Consider the following 16070-nt stretch of genomic DNA (forward strand, 5'->3'; position numbering starts at 1 on the left):
AGCCACTTTCATTATATATATTATTTGATTTCTATCAAAAGTGGATAATGAAAAGTAGATTTTTCTTGACACATTTTTGGCATATAGAAAGTGAAGAAAAATAAAGTGGTATATAATCCTCACGGTAAGCTTACATCTTTGACAATGTTATTTTTAAATAAAATGAAGACGCACATGATAAAATTATGATTTCAAAAATGTTCATTACCAATAAGAAAAAATGGCTTGTGATGGTGTCATTTTAATATTTTAAAAATTTTGCAAAGGATTTTGTGCTCCGAGCATGATTTCAAATGCTAATGGTTTTTTACAGAACCAATTGATTCTATTTTACAAGTTGTGTCAACTATCATTTTGAAGGACACGATGAAGGATCATTGAGAGCATAATTCATCAGAATTTGATGTAAGAAAAAGGTAAAAAATGCAAATTATACTTGAGGGTTATTTACACTTTAGCACCCTAAAGTTTACACCTTTATCTTATCTTTGATACCCTAAAGTTCTTTTTTCCCCACCTAACGCTTTGATACTCCGAAGTTCACACTGTTTTAACTTTGATACTCCGAAGTTCACACTTTTAACTTTGATACCCTGAGGTCTACACCTTTTTAACTTTTATACTCTTTTACGTTTTTTTTTTCATGACACTTGATACCCCAAAGTTTACGCCACTCTATTGTTGATCCCCAAAGGTTTGTTCTTGACACTGTGATACATCAAACTTTGAGGCATTAAAGTAAAAAAATGTGTTAACTTGGGGTATCAGAGTTAGAAAATGTGCAAACTTTGGGTTATCAAAGTTTAAAAACGTGTGAATTTTGGGTATCAAAGTGTGACAAAAAAATTTAGAGGCACCATGGTTTAAAAAAAAACTAAACTTTGGGGTATCGAAGTTAAAAATTACGTACCAAAGTGCAAATACCCCTAAACCTAATTTATCGCACGGCTCAACTAGGGTTCAAATGTGCAAATTAAACCTTATTTATAGAGAGAGTTTCCTTCGAAATCAGAAATTTAAAGATTCAAGCAATTAACTAGCCACAAATGCAAGAACAAAACAAAAGCCCCAGCTCACCGAATAAAATATAGGACGCTCTAATCGACTCAAAATCACTACTTAACTCAGCAAAATTCGTCGACTTCACAAGGGAAAATGCAAATTACACATTAACATAGAAGAAGAAGAAAAAAATAGGGCTCCAGAACAAAGTTCATACAAATTTACTATAAAATTCGATGAAAGAGAGCGATGAGAAATAAAGCATACAGATTCGATCAGGAAAAAGCTGCAAGCTTTGACTTACAACGATTCGGGAAGATAGATTTAGGGCTCCAGATCGTCGTTTCGCACTCCGGCGATCTCTCTCTCTCTCTCTCTCTCTCCCCTCTCTCTAGGTTTTGGGAGTTTCGGTTGTTGCGGCCGCTGGATCATAGAGAGAAAAGATCGAACGTATTTCGGTCCGGGTTCGGATCCGCTAAGTACTAATATATCCATAAAGAAGTGGGGCTACATGAAAACTAGGATGGGCAGGTTTAGCCGTCTAAGAACCTGGCAACTTTTTGTCCTGTGTGCTTTAATATATATGAGGCGTTGTTTATGATGATTCCTTGTGCTAAATTGCACAAAAGTACTCATTAAGCCTTTCTGTTTTCTCAATCTCATACCATGCAGAATCTACTGGTCTCTTCCATATTTGTCCTTTACATCTTACATAAATTGGACTTAATCCCCTCAAATAATTGAAAGGCTTTGAGGTCAAGTTATGTTGAAAGTAATACATGATTCTCATAAGTTGTTTTAAATTAATCTCTCTACTTGTAGCTTCTAATGTTGGAGGATATAATTTTAGAATAATAACTTAAGAATTGAGGGACCTATTAGCAATTTTAATTATTTGAGATACATTTCAAAATAAATTAGGAATTTAGAGGTTTTCAATAGCAATTGCGATGATTTGAGGGACTACTGAATGAGTTTCGGGATAGTGTTATGATTCTTTTTAATATTTTCAACAATTGCATTTCTATTGCATAAAAAAGACTGTAAAAACTTCTTCATTATCAAAGAAAAACCTCTAAAACTCACATTGCACTTTCTCCCTTTCTCTTTCATATTTTCTTTCAGCAGCTCTAGCACCATCGCTTACAAAAGTTCCAAACATCAAAATGACAAATACAAAGAGAGATTTGCACTTATCAAAGCCAGCTTCGGCCTCAGAAAAAATAATAGAGCTCTGGAAACTGCAACCTGAACTGTTATACATCCAGCTAAATTTAAGAACTATATCATAACTATTTTTTTATTTATTCAATCAAATTATATAAAATCTGTATCAGTTAAATGAACAAGAAAAATTCATGGAGCCGCTTTCTCAAAAGAAAATCCACAAATATGATAGTTCCTTGATATTTAGGAATCTGTTTAACAGAAACATATGCCTATAAAACAAGATCAGCCATAAAAATTATCAGCAACATTAAAGGATACTCTATGCAAGGAGATGCCATAAAAAGATCAAACAATAACCAAAAACTTAGGGTAAATTACTCCTATTACAAATAAACACATATCAAACTCAATCTACAAAAAAGCTTCACAGGTTGCCTTGTTATGTCCTGCAACTTTGCACCTGCTACATAATCGAATCACAGTAACCGTCTTATTAGGGTTAAATCTCTTTCTCCTTGGTCGTCCTCCAGGGGGTCGTTGCGCTGGAGGAGGGTATAAATTTGCACCCGAATTGAAATCTATGCTTTCGACTCCAGGTATTGGGTTAATGGCTTCAGAATAGGCCGAGTGATAATAATCTGTTCTAAAATACTTCGAACAGTAATCATACACGGATCTGTTAATTCTGTTGAAGACTGCGAATGCATGCGAGCATGGCAATCCTGATAACTGCCATCTTCGACATGTACATTCCCAATTACCGATATTAACTACGTATATTGTATTTCCTCGCACCTCAAATACGGTTTCAGAAGAGCACAAAACGTAAAGTTTTCGCGATTTTGATATTTCTTTCTCCAGTTTCTGCTCCATAGTTGGTGTCAGCATGCTCATCCACCCACTAGAAACTTCCTTTCTCGTCTGCATCATCTCTGTGAGTTTGTTTCTTATGGCTTCGACTATATGCATTATCGATGACTCAGATTTCACTGGTATCCAGTTGGTGAGTGAATCCACAATGTTCGAAGAGAAGTGGTCGTACCTAGAACCACGAAAAATGGCATCTGACCAGTTTTCAGGTTTGCTCCCCGCAACCCATTCAGCCGCTTCGCTGGAAATATTCCTGATGCTCTCGATGGATGCGTTAAAATCTTCAATAGTGCAGGCTTGGGCAGCTCGTATGAAATCATCGACCATATTGTCCTTTAACTGTTGTGACCATGGCCCTTTCTTCAACTCCAATTTGAAATCCTCTATGAGATGGCGCAAACAGTAGCTATGATGACTATCTACGAATACTTGAGGTACTGCTACATCTAAACCTTTCTGTCTATTGGATATAAAGGTAATTGCACGAGAAGCTCCCACAGCGTACCTCAACTGTGATAAGAACCACACCCAAGTATCATAACTCTCATCCTCAACTGCAGCAAAGGCCAATGGGAAAATAGCATCATCGCCATCAAGTGCAGCGGCAGTGAGTAACTTGCACTGAGTGTTTCCTTTCAAAGGAATTCTATCGAGAAAAATGAGAGGCCGACAACCATGCTCAAAACCATGAAGCGAAGCGTGGAAAGAGACATAAAAGCGACGAACTTTTGAATCAATACTGGCAGAAAGCAATGCAACGCTGCCTGGATTAGTTTCTAATATCCTTTCACATAACCACGGCAACTGACTGTATGTCTCTTTAAGCAAGCTGTAAAGCTCTTTCTGCGCATCTTCTCTCCCTCTCCAAACTTGTGAATAAGACAAGCTCACTCCATAATCTTCATAAAGTTCTTGTACGATTTCTTTGGGCTTACACGGTAATGAGGCTTGTAATTTTTCCTTAATAATATCGGTCAACCATTGTCTCGTTGCTTTCCGTTGCCCATCTTTCCCATTCCCCCCGCCACATGTATGTACATTGTTCATTTTCTTAATCACAAACTTCTGTTTTTGGGATGACTCGGATGCATGTATCCTCCATGGGCAACTCTCCTCATTGCACCTTACAGTCACACGAGTACTTTCATTCTTCACGAATTTATAGACGAAACCTTTACCAATGGCATATTTACATAACTGACCACGGAACTCCTTCACATTGTCGAATTCTTGACCCACGCCTGTAATGATGTCATCCCAGAGAGTGGTTAAATTAAGAGGTCTGGTATCATCACAAGTGCCTAGAGTGGCAACTGTAGTGGCAACATTAGGGATGCTTGGATCAGCTAGAATGCTCCTAGTTTGCAAACAAGAAAATGTCTAATATGATTTTCATGGATTTATAAATTTAAGGTACTAACAAAGCAGAAAGAATTGGTGTGCCTGCAGTTACCTCTCGTCAAAATTGTCAACAGTAGTTACTCCTTGCTGTCCGATGTCATTGGTAGAAGTAGCCGAAGACATGAAAACCGGCAAAGCAGAGTGGACTGTGACGAGTTCAGTCGCACTACCACAAAAATACGCACTATATTAGAAATAATGAAAATTATTAATTCCGTATATATATTCAGAACCAGGAAAAGGGACAAATAAAAAATAATATAAAAACGTATAAAATAGCATGTTTCTTTGCAGGATGCTAATTCTTATGCACTCGGACCATGCTAGTAGTTTTATGTTTTCCGTAAGGGGAAAAGTTGATGGTACAGGGACTGTTATCTTGGAGGAACAGACATTGAGAAAATGGTAGAACAGAAGAACATAGTGGGCTTCTTTTTTTTTTTTTGGCATACAAACAAAGTGTATTTATACATTGCTATGCAAAATAATTCTTTTCTCTAGCCCCAGTCAGTCTATGGAATTCTTAAATTTGCTCTAAAATGGTTTCACAACAAAGAAGTATAAATTGATAGAAAGAAAAATCTCTCTAACAAGTAAGAAAACCTTCCAAGGAGGTATCTTAAGAATTTTACATAAGTGACTACCAACAGTCAAAAGACTTATTGAACAACATCGAAATTGTAAATATTAAGCTGCATACTAACAGAAATTCCTAAAGCATAAGCATAGTTTTCAATTATGATATCAAATAAACAAAAGAAATACCATAGCATTTTTCTAAACTTTAAAGAAAAATCCAAACGCCAGTCACCTTATTAAAAAAGTCTATAACTTGCCCCTGGATATCACAAAAAAGAAATAAATTTTATCGTCTCAAAGATTGATCACCTGTTCTCAACATTTCCAGTGATGGTTGATCTATTTTGTCCGTCACTGTCAACAGCATTTTCAGTAACACTGTTAAAAGCAATAGGTGTATGGGAATCAGCTACCTGTAAACTTTTTTTAGGTGCCCTGCAAAAAAAATAGCTTCTAAATATTTAATATAGCTTGCAGTGAATACTTAAGATATATAATAATATCATCAGACTCGGAGTGATACCTAGACCCTGATGTTGGTCTCTTCCGTTTACCGTTCTGTTGCGCAGCAGCAGTGACAGCAATTGAGGTGCTAGTTGCCATACACGAACAATTTATTACTGGCCAGTTCATGCTTCAAAAAAAGCAGAAGGATGATTGATAATGTTAATAAATTCTCAAGATACATACCTGCTGTCAACCTTATTTATGATATACACCTCTATTGACATAGACTGGGCATTATGAGCAACCATTCGTTGCAAATCCTTGTCATTAGATATCGTGATGAGAACTCGTTTATTGCTTGGGAGAAGATACTTGATAGACATGCCACTGATGTCAATGTCAAATGTTGATGCTATTTCTGACTTGAAATCCTCCAAAAGCATATCATGACCAACATCAACAGCACGAGCATCTCCTCCAGTGTAAGACAGAGATCCATCCCTATTTGTGACAAACTCTCCACCATACTGGCAAATGGCCACAACAGTCCCCTCTACCATTGTTGGCATATGCCTACATATAAGGGGAATTAAACCATGAATCAACAAAAATAATTAATATGGTATGACCATTTCAATACTACATTAACATCTAAATATGTTATGTCGAGGTTCTACTGAAATGTAGCTAATATGAGCTGATCTCACTTGACCTATTTAGACCTGCAACAAAGATGCACGATTCTTTTTTTTTTCGTCTTCTTTTCGACAAAGGATCAAACCAGGATTTGGAAGGAGAAGCTTTTACTTTATACACAATAAATACATATTGCTTATGTGCTTTTATTTTGTTATATTTTCTTACCCACTCTTTTCCTTTTTTTTCTTTTCCTTTTTGGCGGCAGAGGGTGATTAATGGTCAAGTAAGAAAAAGTTCAGCAACAAAATATAAAGAAAAATACAGCACAGAAACTATATTTCAGCAGCATATATAGACAAGGAATACCGCATCCTAAAATTGTTAGCAAGCATGATTGAGATAATTTACAGGTAACATTCGATAAATCAGACTAATTGCAGGAAAAAGAAATTGTATCCTTCTTCAGGTTGCAGAAAGCACGCTGACAGAACTTGTTTGAAAATTATAACCCAGTAGATGACTGAAGATTAAATAATACAAAAAGAATAATAAGAACAATTAGCAGTACTTAGAACAATAACAAAGAGTGAACACAGATGTATAGACAGCTGTGCATGAACATGATACACATAAAGCAGCATTATATATAAGCTAAAAGATAAATCCACCAAGCATTTTAAACTTTCAAGTAGCTTGGCTCTTCAACTCCCTAGTAATGCTCAAGCTATCTTGTTTTCGTACCAAACATACCCTAAATGAATTCCATACTGGTCACAAACCGGAGATTATTTTTGTCGCTAGGACTGGTGACTAGGGAGGAATTTCACAAACTATATATGTCTTTGACCTACCCATTAAACAATACAACTAGAATCATCAGGTCAACAAACCTTTTCACGAATCACTCTTATAAACAATTATAAGCGTTTGTCCCCAAGTTTGTACTGTTGTATCATTGCCCAATCCATAGGCTCCATGCACATCTTCTCTAAACATCCCGTATAAATGAACTTGGGAAGACCATTCTAAAGAAAATTTCACTCACAAAAACATCAAACATCAAATCCTCAAGATTGCAAGCTATTGAATTCTCAGGAAAGTGAACGCCTTAAAAGGAATCAACATAGCAATTAGCAACATGCTTCCATTGTTGAAGTTTCAATGCAAGTTTTAGTCCTGTGGAAGTTTTATCTTTGGTCTGGTATTTTCTCACTATGTATATCATAGTACCTCCATATACATGACCATAGTTGAACCAATTATAGGAGTTTGTCCCCATATTTAAACCATTGTATCACACCGAAAATTATAACATTGTATCACCTAGCCCATCCTGATGCATATCAGATATGCATAAAAGGAGGAAGACCATTTCGTAGAAAATTCACCCACAAGCACATTGAACATAGTAGTATATCGTCAAAAACTTCAGCCAATATCAACCACATCAAGGATTGCAAACTTAAATCCTAAGGACCATGAGTTACCGTAAAGAATCCAGCAATATGAATAAAGAAAATATATAAGTGGCAGCAAGAAAATAAAATGAAGAATGCATTGAGAACAATGATCCAACAATCCTTCTGAATAATTAGACAAAAATCAAGCTTTACACAAGAAAATGCGAAAAACTATGGATTACGATTTGATGGGAACAAAAAAGAAATCTTATATACATCTTGCACAACGAAGAATTTCTCAAAAAAGAAATAGTACCAATAATTCTTGGTAGCGCAGCAGCTTAAGCACGTCTAATGTAAGAGTATAACGCCACGATCTAATAATAAAAGATTGTTACTAAAATTCGAAAAATTATCTTTCATCATGAACCGTGTGCTTCCATGCTATTGAGTGGCCAATTCTCTTTCGAACTTCCAATCTCAAGCAGCAGATGGTAAACAAAATCGGGCAAAAAAAAAGAAAGAAAGATAAAGGGTCAAGGAGGATTTTTACGTATAATTTGTTTAAATAAAAACTTTGCAAAAAACTCCTCGACGGCAGTTCTTCACAAAAATAAACAAATAACAAGCTGCTTCTATTATTCGCCAAAACGAAGGAGGTATATGCTAAAAACCGTAAAAAGATAACACTTTCCAACACATTGCCACTTCTGCCCATTTTACAAAATAAACCCTAAATCTAAGTAAACAAAACAACCAATAAAACCGTCAAAATCAAATCTTTATGAGAAAATAGAGGGCAAATTGCAAATTTAATCTCACAACTGAAATCTCGTCAAAGAAAACTGACTCAGATCTATCGCGTGCAGAGATCAAAGGCCCCAAAAAAGCAGATCGAATTAGGGTTTCTTCTTGAATTTCTACGGTTTTTCTTGAGTTTCTACAAGAACCTTAGGGAGAGAAAAGAGGAGAAGAATTACCTTCGACTTCGATTTCTTGCAATTTTAGGCAGCAAAATTTGGATGAAGTTTGGAGATTAAAAGGGCAGAGAGAACCCTAAGGAAACGTATTTTGCAACAATTGCTCGTTTTCCCCTTGTTGAGGGATCTTTATTTTCATATATACCCCTCTATAGAATATATTCTGCATATTTACATATATATCCTTGTAAGTCTACTTACGACGTGTTTGGATTTCAATGGGGTTAAGGGAAGTTAAGGGAAACTAGATGAGAGAAGAGAATAGAAGGGAAGGGAGTTCACTTCCCTTTGGTTACACACCAATTTGGGGGTAACAAATTTTATACTATTAAAGGGTGAACTAAAGGGAACTAGGGTGAATAACTTCACCTCCTAAATGTTCCCAAACAAGGTGAATGGTTCTCCTAACTTCCCTTCTCCCTTATTCCCCTCAATCCAAACAAGTCATTAGTATTTTCGTTGATTAGAGCTTCTCCAACCGGTGGTCAAATCTTCATTTTGACACCGATTCTCTTCTCCAACCCGGCGTTATATGTTGCGCTATCTTAGTGGGTTGCTACAGTGTTGCGTCAGGAATGGCGCAACACTGTAGCAATGGCGCAACGCTATGTTAGTTTTTTGAGTTTTTTTTTACTTTTGTTTTTTATATTTGTATTAATAATATATATTATTTTATATTAACTATTATAATGAAATTAGGGTATAAAATAATTATTAAAATTAACATTAAAATGAAGGAATAAGAAAAACTTACATTTAGATAAAAAAATACAACATAAAAAATTACACATAAATTAGGACATAAAAATTTAACACTAATTAGTTTAATTTATAAAAGTAATAATTTTATTTTATTTAGCATTTAATTTTTATTTTATTCATAAAATATATTATTATCATTAATTATATGTAATGTATTATATAATTATATAATTTGTTAAATATTTTAAATAGATATAAATATTAAAAGATAAGAATAATAAAAAGAATATTCTTTTTGGTGTAAAATTTGGTGTAATGGGTTGGAGATGAAAATATATATATATATATATAGAGAGAGAGAGAGAGAGAGAGAGAGAGAGTTTTTTTGAAAAACAGCCTATTCGAAACATACGGGACTACTAGATCTATATGTTTAATCGGCAATTATTGGCGATTAATAATGATGCCACAAATCTACGGTACTACTAGTCCCGTAGATTTCGGTGATCCTGGATCTATAACTTCACTCATCACTTCACTTTGCTACTAAAAGTCTTGAAGAGGAGGAGGAAGAAAAAGCTGAGATCAAAATCAACGGGAGGTCGTTGCTCAAGATTCTTCATTTGTTGGTGGGGATCTCATCACTTTAGGAGCTCTTCAGTCATCAAATCCGATGATTACCGTACTTCATCGATCGATCCTTCGCTTTCCCCTTTTAATTTCCTTCATTTTTGCCTAAAGTTTGTTTTTTCATTCGATTTTTGTATAAAATGGGGGGAAATCTGATCGTAATGCTCTCTCGCAATTTGCCAAGTTCAGCCTTGATGAGCTCAGATCGGCCACCGACAATTTCTTATCGGTGTTGACGTTGAAAGTTGGTTTCTTTTAGGAATTCATTACAACTTCAGGCGTTTACAACGAATTCAAAAAAGGAGTCTTTTTATAAGATCTCTCTACACAAAAGAAATTAAAAAATTACAACTTTCTAGAAAACACACGCAGAGAGATTGTTTATCGGTCTTCTGCTTGCATGAGATCTTTGCCGGTGTCGGGGTTTATCCGTGGACCACCAAATGATCAGATCCGATTGATTTCATTGCCTCATGAATAAGACAAGAAATTGAAGTGAATATCTCAGCAACGGTGAGATAAACACTCTTCTCGAGATTACAACAACGGTGCGATCTCAAGGGAAGCAGATGAACGAGGCTGAAGCAGCTGCAGATCTATCGAACTCTCCTCTTTTTTGTCGAAGAACTCGCCAAGAACTCACATTTTATTATAATTTTATACCCTCATTATCTATTTTATATGAATAAATATACCACTAATAATTATTTTTATCTTTTAATTGCAGGTTAATGAAGAATAAATCTCAAACTCTCATCTCTCAACAAAAACCCATTGATTAAATGAAGAAATGAAGCAAAGAAGCGCATTGGAAAATCAATTTCCAAATTATCCAAAAGCCCAGAATCAAGCCGAGTAGCATGTAGAAGCCGGAGAAAATAAAAAATCCAATATGAAAAGAAATCATATTCAAAATGGTTGGCCACAAAGAAACGACGATATCTCCTAATCCGGAAGGCGGAATTTAACATATAATATATGAAAATCGCCTATCTCGACGAGACGAAGCTATCCGTGAAATCAGAATTTGGATATAGTGGGTATCGATGTGGGCATCGATGCTGGCATCGATACCTGCATCGATGCCTACATCGATGCCAGTTTACTGTAGCGCGAGTTAATGGCTGATTTTGCTTGTCTTGGGGCTCAAGTTTGATCCAATGGCTCTCATTCACTGATGTTTACTATAAATAAGGGTAGAGAGTGAGGGGTTAGAGGTGTAAAAAATTTTGTAACTCCTTTTGGAGAGGAGGGCTACTCTTAATTGAGAAGGCCTTCTAAATTTGTAACTTTTTGTTACAATTAATAATAATAATTTTTTTACCACTTTAAATATTTCTTCTCTTTGTTGGATGATGAAGATGGAGATGAAGAATTATTTAGAGGTTTGCATTTCTTTTCTTTTTCTCTTTTATTTCTTTTTTATTGCTTATTAGTTTAGATTAAGAAGAGGATTCAATTCTAGATTACCCATATCTTTAATTGAATCCGCTATCTTTACATTCTTGATTTTTTATTTGTTTCTCGATTTTATTCATTCTTCCTTCTTGCTTTGTTGATCACATTTATTTATTTTTACTCACATCCACTCTAAAAAACATTGATTTACACACTATCACTTTCACTCTCTCAATCTCTTCACAATCACATTCACTCATCACTCCTATTTGTCACGCACACAACATAAGAACCGATTTTATATTTTCTCCTACAAAACACCTTCCTCGTGGGATCGATATCTTTATACTATAACTTGACACGGTTGTGGACTTGTAATATTTTTTGGTACATGTTTATGCCGCATCAAGTTTTTGGCGTCGTTGCCGGGGAAGGTGCTTAAGTAGGTTTTAATTATTTTGGTTCTTTAACTTGTGTGTTTATTCTGAAGGAAACGTTTGGAGCTTGAAGATCGCGGATTGGAGAACTAGGATTTGAAGATTTGCTTCCGGGTAAGTCTTCTTTCTAGCCTTTTTAATTCCACCCTTTTTAATTAGCTTCACAATTAGAGATAATTAGGATTTAAAAAAAATTATTTTTGTTGACCATAATAAAATCCATCTTTCACTTTGACATTTACTAACAAGATAATAAATTCAAATAATTCCCCCTTCTCATTTGTTTGATTATAAACCCTAATTAAAAAAAGATTTTTTCTTTTTCATCCTTTTTAGTTGTTTTTAATTCGTAGTGTTGTATTTCATATTGTTAGTAGGAATTCACCAAGTGATTTGAGCATCTTGATTTGGCACACACTTAAAAATATTTTTAAGGGTAAAACCCCATAATCAAGATAAGGTGAGGGATTTCATCACCCTTTCCTTAGCCCAAAAATCACTAATTCTTCACTACACCACCCAAATCTAATAAAACTCATTAGACGTTGGCCCTAAGGATTCGAGTTCAATAAGGAACAAAGAATCCTTAAGTGAACCGGTTTAAGTTTTCTTGGATTAGTTGGTGTCTAAGGCAAGGTTTAGGGGTTGCGTAAAGCGCTCCGTAAGGAACGAGTTACTTAATTGATCTCTGATCACCCACTAGTACTATCCTTACCTGGCTAACTACCCGGGTAAAACTTTAATCTTTTCACTTTAGGAGTTTTTGGTTAGGAACTAGTCTAGTTGAGTTAGGCTTAACCCTAGAGTTAGAGTGATTAAAAAGTGATTGATTTTGATTTGTTTTAGTTAGGATTTTTTTTCTCTTTTTCCATTCTCTCCTCACTTAAAAAAAACTAACTTTTATAAATAAAAAAAAGTATAAAAAGAAATAGTTGGTGTATGCAATAGTAGATTAGGGATAATACACATCGTTTAATTCGCTTTGAACCAATCATAGAAATAGAGCATCCTAATCCACCCGTTCTTTAAGATATGTGATATCCTATTAGGAATGCAATCCCCTCTTGCATTAGGCTCCCCGAAACAAATGGAATAAATTTTGAGCTTAGACCGTATTACATAAACATGCTTCTCAAATTCCTTGGAAATGAAACAGAAGATGCATATATTTTTATCTCGGAATTTGAGGAAGTGTGTATTATGATTAAAATGAGAGAATTAACAAAAGATGCGATCAAACTCATATTTATTCCATTTGCTCTCAAAGACAAAGCAAAAAAATGGCTGTATAGCTTACCCGTAAATTCCATCACTACTTGGGAGGAATTTATCATCGTTTTTCTTAAGAAATTTTTTCCTATCCATAAAACGATAAAGCTAAGAAACAGCATCATGAATTTTAAAATTGTCCCGGGTGAACCTTTTTGGAAGTATTTTGACCGATTTAAAGATCTTCTCATCCAATGTCCTCATCACGGTTTAGAAAAATGACGATTGTGCCAAATAATTTATGAGGGATTAGATTACTCTGCAAAAACTTCCTTAGAATCAATGTGCCATGGGGATTTCACGAGGAAAAACGCCGATGAAGCTTGGGAATTTCTGGAGAGTCTATCCGAGAAAACAATGCAATAGGAACACTGTGATGATAAGGTTTCATCAGTTCCCCATTCTAAGTCTAGTAGTCTTTCCTTGGAGTCAAACATTGCTTCTGAAGCGAAGATGGCGACAATTCTGCGGAGGTTAGAAGTCTTAGAAATTAAGGAACGAGCTCCAGCTCAAATCAATCATGTTTGTGCCCCAGGATGTTATAATTGTCGGTCTCCTACCCACGTTTCAGAGGAATGCCCTCTCCTAGGAAACAACCATGTATTAGAACAGATGAACGCTGCATTCCAGCACCCCAAAAATGATCCATTTTCTCTAACCTACAATCCAGGTTGGAGAAATCATCCCAACTTTACATGGAATCAAGAAAATTCTCCCGGAACTCAAAACTTTACTCCCGCTTCGACCCAACATTTTCTTAGAGGAAACACAATTCCTTTCAATCCACAATTTCAACAACCCAATCTGCCGTATCAAAACCAGTCTCCTCTTCATCAAGCTGTAATTCAGACTCCTCACAATCCAGATCAGGATAAAGGTCTCAATGTCTTGGAAAGGGGTTTGGAAACCATAATTAAGGCCTCCACTCAAACCACGAATATGTTGACTCAAACATCCAGCACTCTGAATTCCTTTATGCAATCAACCGGACAAATGCTCAATTCCAACACTCAATCTATAGCTAGATTAGAATCCCAACTTGGTCAACTAGCTAGTGCCGTAGTGAAAGAGAGAAATGAAAATTTTCGAGTCAACACGTGGTCAACCCTAAGGACAAAGGATGATGTTCATCCTATGAAGCTCAAGTGAATGCAATCCATTCACTTCGGCCAGGTAGACAGGTCGATAATCAAGTGAGAACTCCTCCAAGTCAAACTTTTGATCCAGTACAAATTCCTTCTTCTTCTCCTTCTGATGAATCTATTCAACAATCACCCTCCTCAGATGATCAAGAACCTGAAGAGGAGAAGATCCTAGAAACACTCCCCTCAAGAGGAGAAGATCCTAGAAACATTCAAGCAGGTTAAGGTCAATATTCCTCTCTTAGATGTAATTGAACAAATTCCATCTTATGCTAAATTTTTAAAAAAATTATGCACTAAGAAGAGGAGAATAAATGTTCCAAAGAAAGTTTTTTTAGCCACCAATATCAGTGAAATGCTATCAAATCTCATACCTTTGAAACGTAAAGATCCAGGTTCCCCCATCATTTCATGTATCATTGGTAATACTCACATTGATAAGGCGCTTTTAGACTTAGGGGCCTGTATCAATTTGCTTTCATATTCAGTCTACCAGCAATTGGGTCTAGGTGTACTGAACCTAACCAAATGCACCTTACAGTTGGCTGATAGATCTGTTAAGGTCCCTATGGGTGAGTTAGAGAATGTTCTGATTAAGGTTGGAGATTTTATTTTTCCAGTGGATTTTGTAGTCTTGGAAACACAGCCTGTTTCCAATCCTAAAGGACAGACACCTGTCATCTTAGGATGACCTTTTTTAGCCACTTCTAATGCTCTCATCAACTGTAGAACTGGTCAAATGAAACCATCCTTTGGGAATTTGACTGCTGATCTCAACATTTTTAATCCAGGGGACCAGTCAAATAATCAGCCTCTAGAAATAAATTACATTCAGGAAAGATCAGAAGAAGAAGAAGAAGAAGAAGAGTCTGATTTAAGTTTTGAGGAATTTTTTGATGAAGAGTTAGAGTTTTTAGAAGAAGCAGATCAGGTCCTTGAGAATAATGAAACTGTGTTAAACATTTGCTGCTTTGAATTAAATTTTGAAGAACTCTTTCTTGATGAACTTAGATTCTTAGAGAATAATCAACAACCAAATTTTCAGAACTCTACAGAAGAATTGGTTGTTAGAAAACAAAACTTCACAGTACAAGAGTCTGAGTTCATTAAGAAATACAAAATGCATGACACCAATAATACCTACCTTACTTTGTTGTAAGAATTATTGAACACCCCGAAATGCTTGGAATTTCACATTATTGATTATATCATTCTGAATTTATTTAAAATTCGGGGAAGAATTTTTAATAATAAGGTAGGATTCAATGTAGAATACGAGCTCTTCGTGTTGAACACTTCATTCTACATTATTTGTTTTTTTATTTCATAATAATAAAAAGAATTTATTCTTCTCTCGTTCGAGAGTTTCTTATTCAGTTGAAAAAAATAAAAATAAAAAAAGAGAAAATAATAAAAAAAGAGAAAAAAAGAAAAGAAAAGAAAAAAAAGAAAAGAAAAAAAAGAGAAAGAAGAATAAATTTTTGATTCCATCCTCCTCAGACCAAAGGTAATTACAGATTTTTATCAGCCGACCAAATGTAAGTATTTCACTTCTTATCTGCTTCACTTTGTGCATCATAGAGTTTGCATTGAGGACAATGTAAAATTTAGGTGTGGGGGTGGGAGTTAGTTATTTTTTTATCTTTATTTTACATTTTTAGTGCATTTTTGTCATTTTTTTTCCTTTTCCTTTAAAAAAAATTTATAAAAATATCGTCACTTGCCAAATTGATAGAGTTATGTAATAATTGATTTATTTGATAAATTTTAAATTTTCTAATCTGTTATTTACTCAAGTTCACCTTTTATGATAACTCTAAATAAATTCTTTAAGAAATGATTTTCAAAGTAGTATATTTTACTTAAGCCTTAACTTAGATTTTTATTTAAAATAATGGAATTTATGCATGCTTAGCTTAGAGTTAAAAATAATTTTTCAAAGTGTCTTGACTTACATATTTTTCAGAATATATATACATATACATTAAAAAAAATATTGCAAAA

At 34.9% G+C, this 16070-nt stretch overlaps 2 protein-coding genes across 5 annotated transcripts in view; both read right to left on the reverse strand.

The window, feature by feature from the left end:
- LOC109826137 overlaps positions 1 to 1469 on the reverse strand; it is a 6751-nt gene extending 5282 nt beyond the window's left edge. The window contains exon 1 of the mRNA XM_020393121.1: positions 1307 to 1469. The gene's annotated coding sequence lies outside the window, so the exon portion shown is untranslated. The remainder of the gene's footprint in view (positions 1 to 1306) is intronic.
- LOC109826148 lies at positions 2371 to 8597 on the reverse strand. 4 transcript variants are annotated; one of them, XM_020393133.1, is made up of 6 exons: positions 8489 to 8597; positions 5713 to 6042; positions 5546 to 5614; positions 5332 to 5457; positions 4496 to 4609; positions 2371 to 4399 (listed from the first exon to the last, which is right to left on the reverse strand). In XM_020393133.1, exons 2-6 carry the CDS (start codon positions 6036 to 6038, stop codon positions 2584 to 2586), a joined length of 2451 nt encoding a protein of 816 aa, XP_020248722.1. In that variant the 5' UTR covers positions 6039 to 6042; positions 8489 to 8597; the 3' UTR covers positions 2371 to 2583. The 4 variants fall into 4 exon arrangements, with proteins under 4 accessions (XP_020248722.1, XP_020248738.1, XP_020248730.1 ...); XM_020393149.1 differs by lacking the exon at positions 8489 to 8597 and adding an exon at positions 8359 to 8482; XM_020393141.1 differs by lacking the exon at positions 8489 to 8597 and adding an exon at positions 8331 to 8477.

Source organism: Asparagus officinalis, chromosome 1 (genome assembly GCF_001876935.1).
Source record: "Asparagus officinalis chromosome 1, Aspof.V1, whole genome shotgun sequence".
NCBI classification, from domain to species: domain Eukaryota; kingdom Viridiplantae; phylum Streptophyta; class Magnoliopsida; order Asparagales; family Asparagaceae; genus Asparagus; species Asparagus officinalis.

Excerpts from the sequence above, each read along its gene's own strand:
- LOC109826148 (XM_020393133.1), bottom strand. The coding sequence starts at position 6,038 with ATGCCAACAATGGTAGAGGGGACTGTTGTGGCCATTTGCCAGTATGGT. Across the intron at positions 5,615-5,712 it reads ATAAATAAGGTTGACAGCAG|CACCTCAATTGCTGTCACTG; the intron begins GTATGTATCTTG and ends TATGGCAACTAG. Across the intron at positions 5,458-5,545 it reads AGACCAACATCAGGGTCTAG|GGCACCTAAAAAAAGTTTAC; the intron begins GTATCACTCCGA and ends TTTTTTTTGCAG.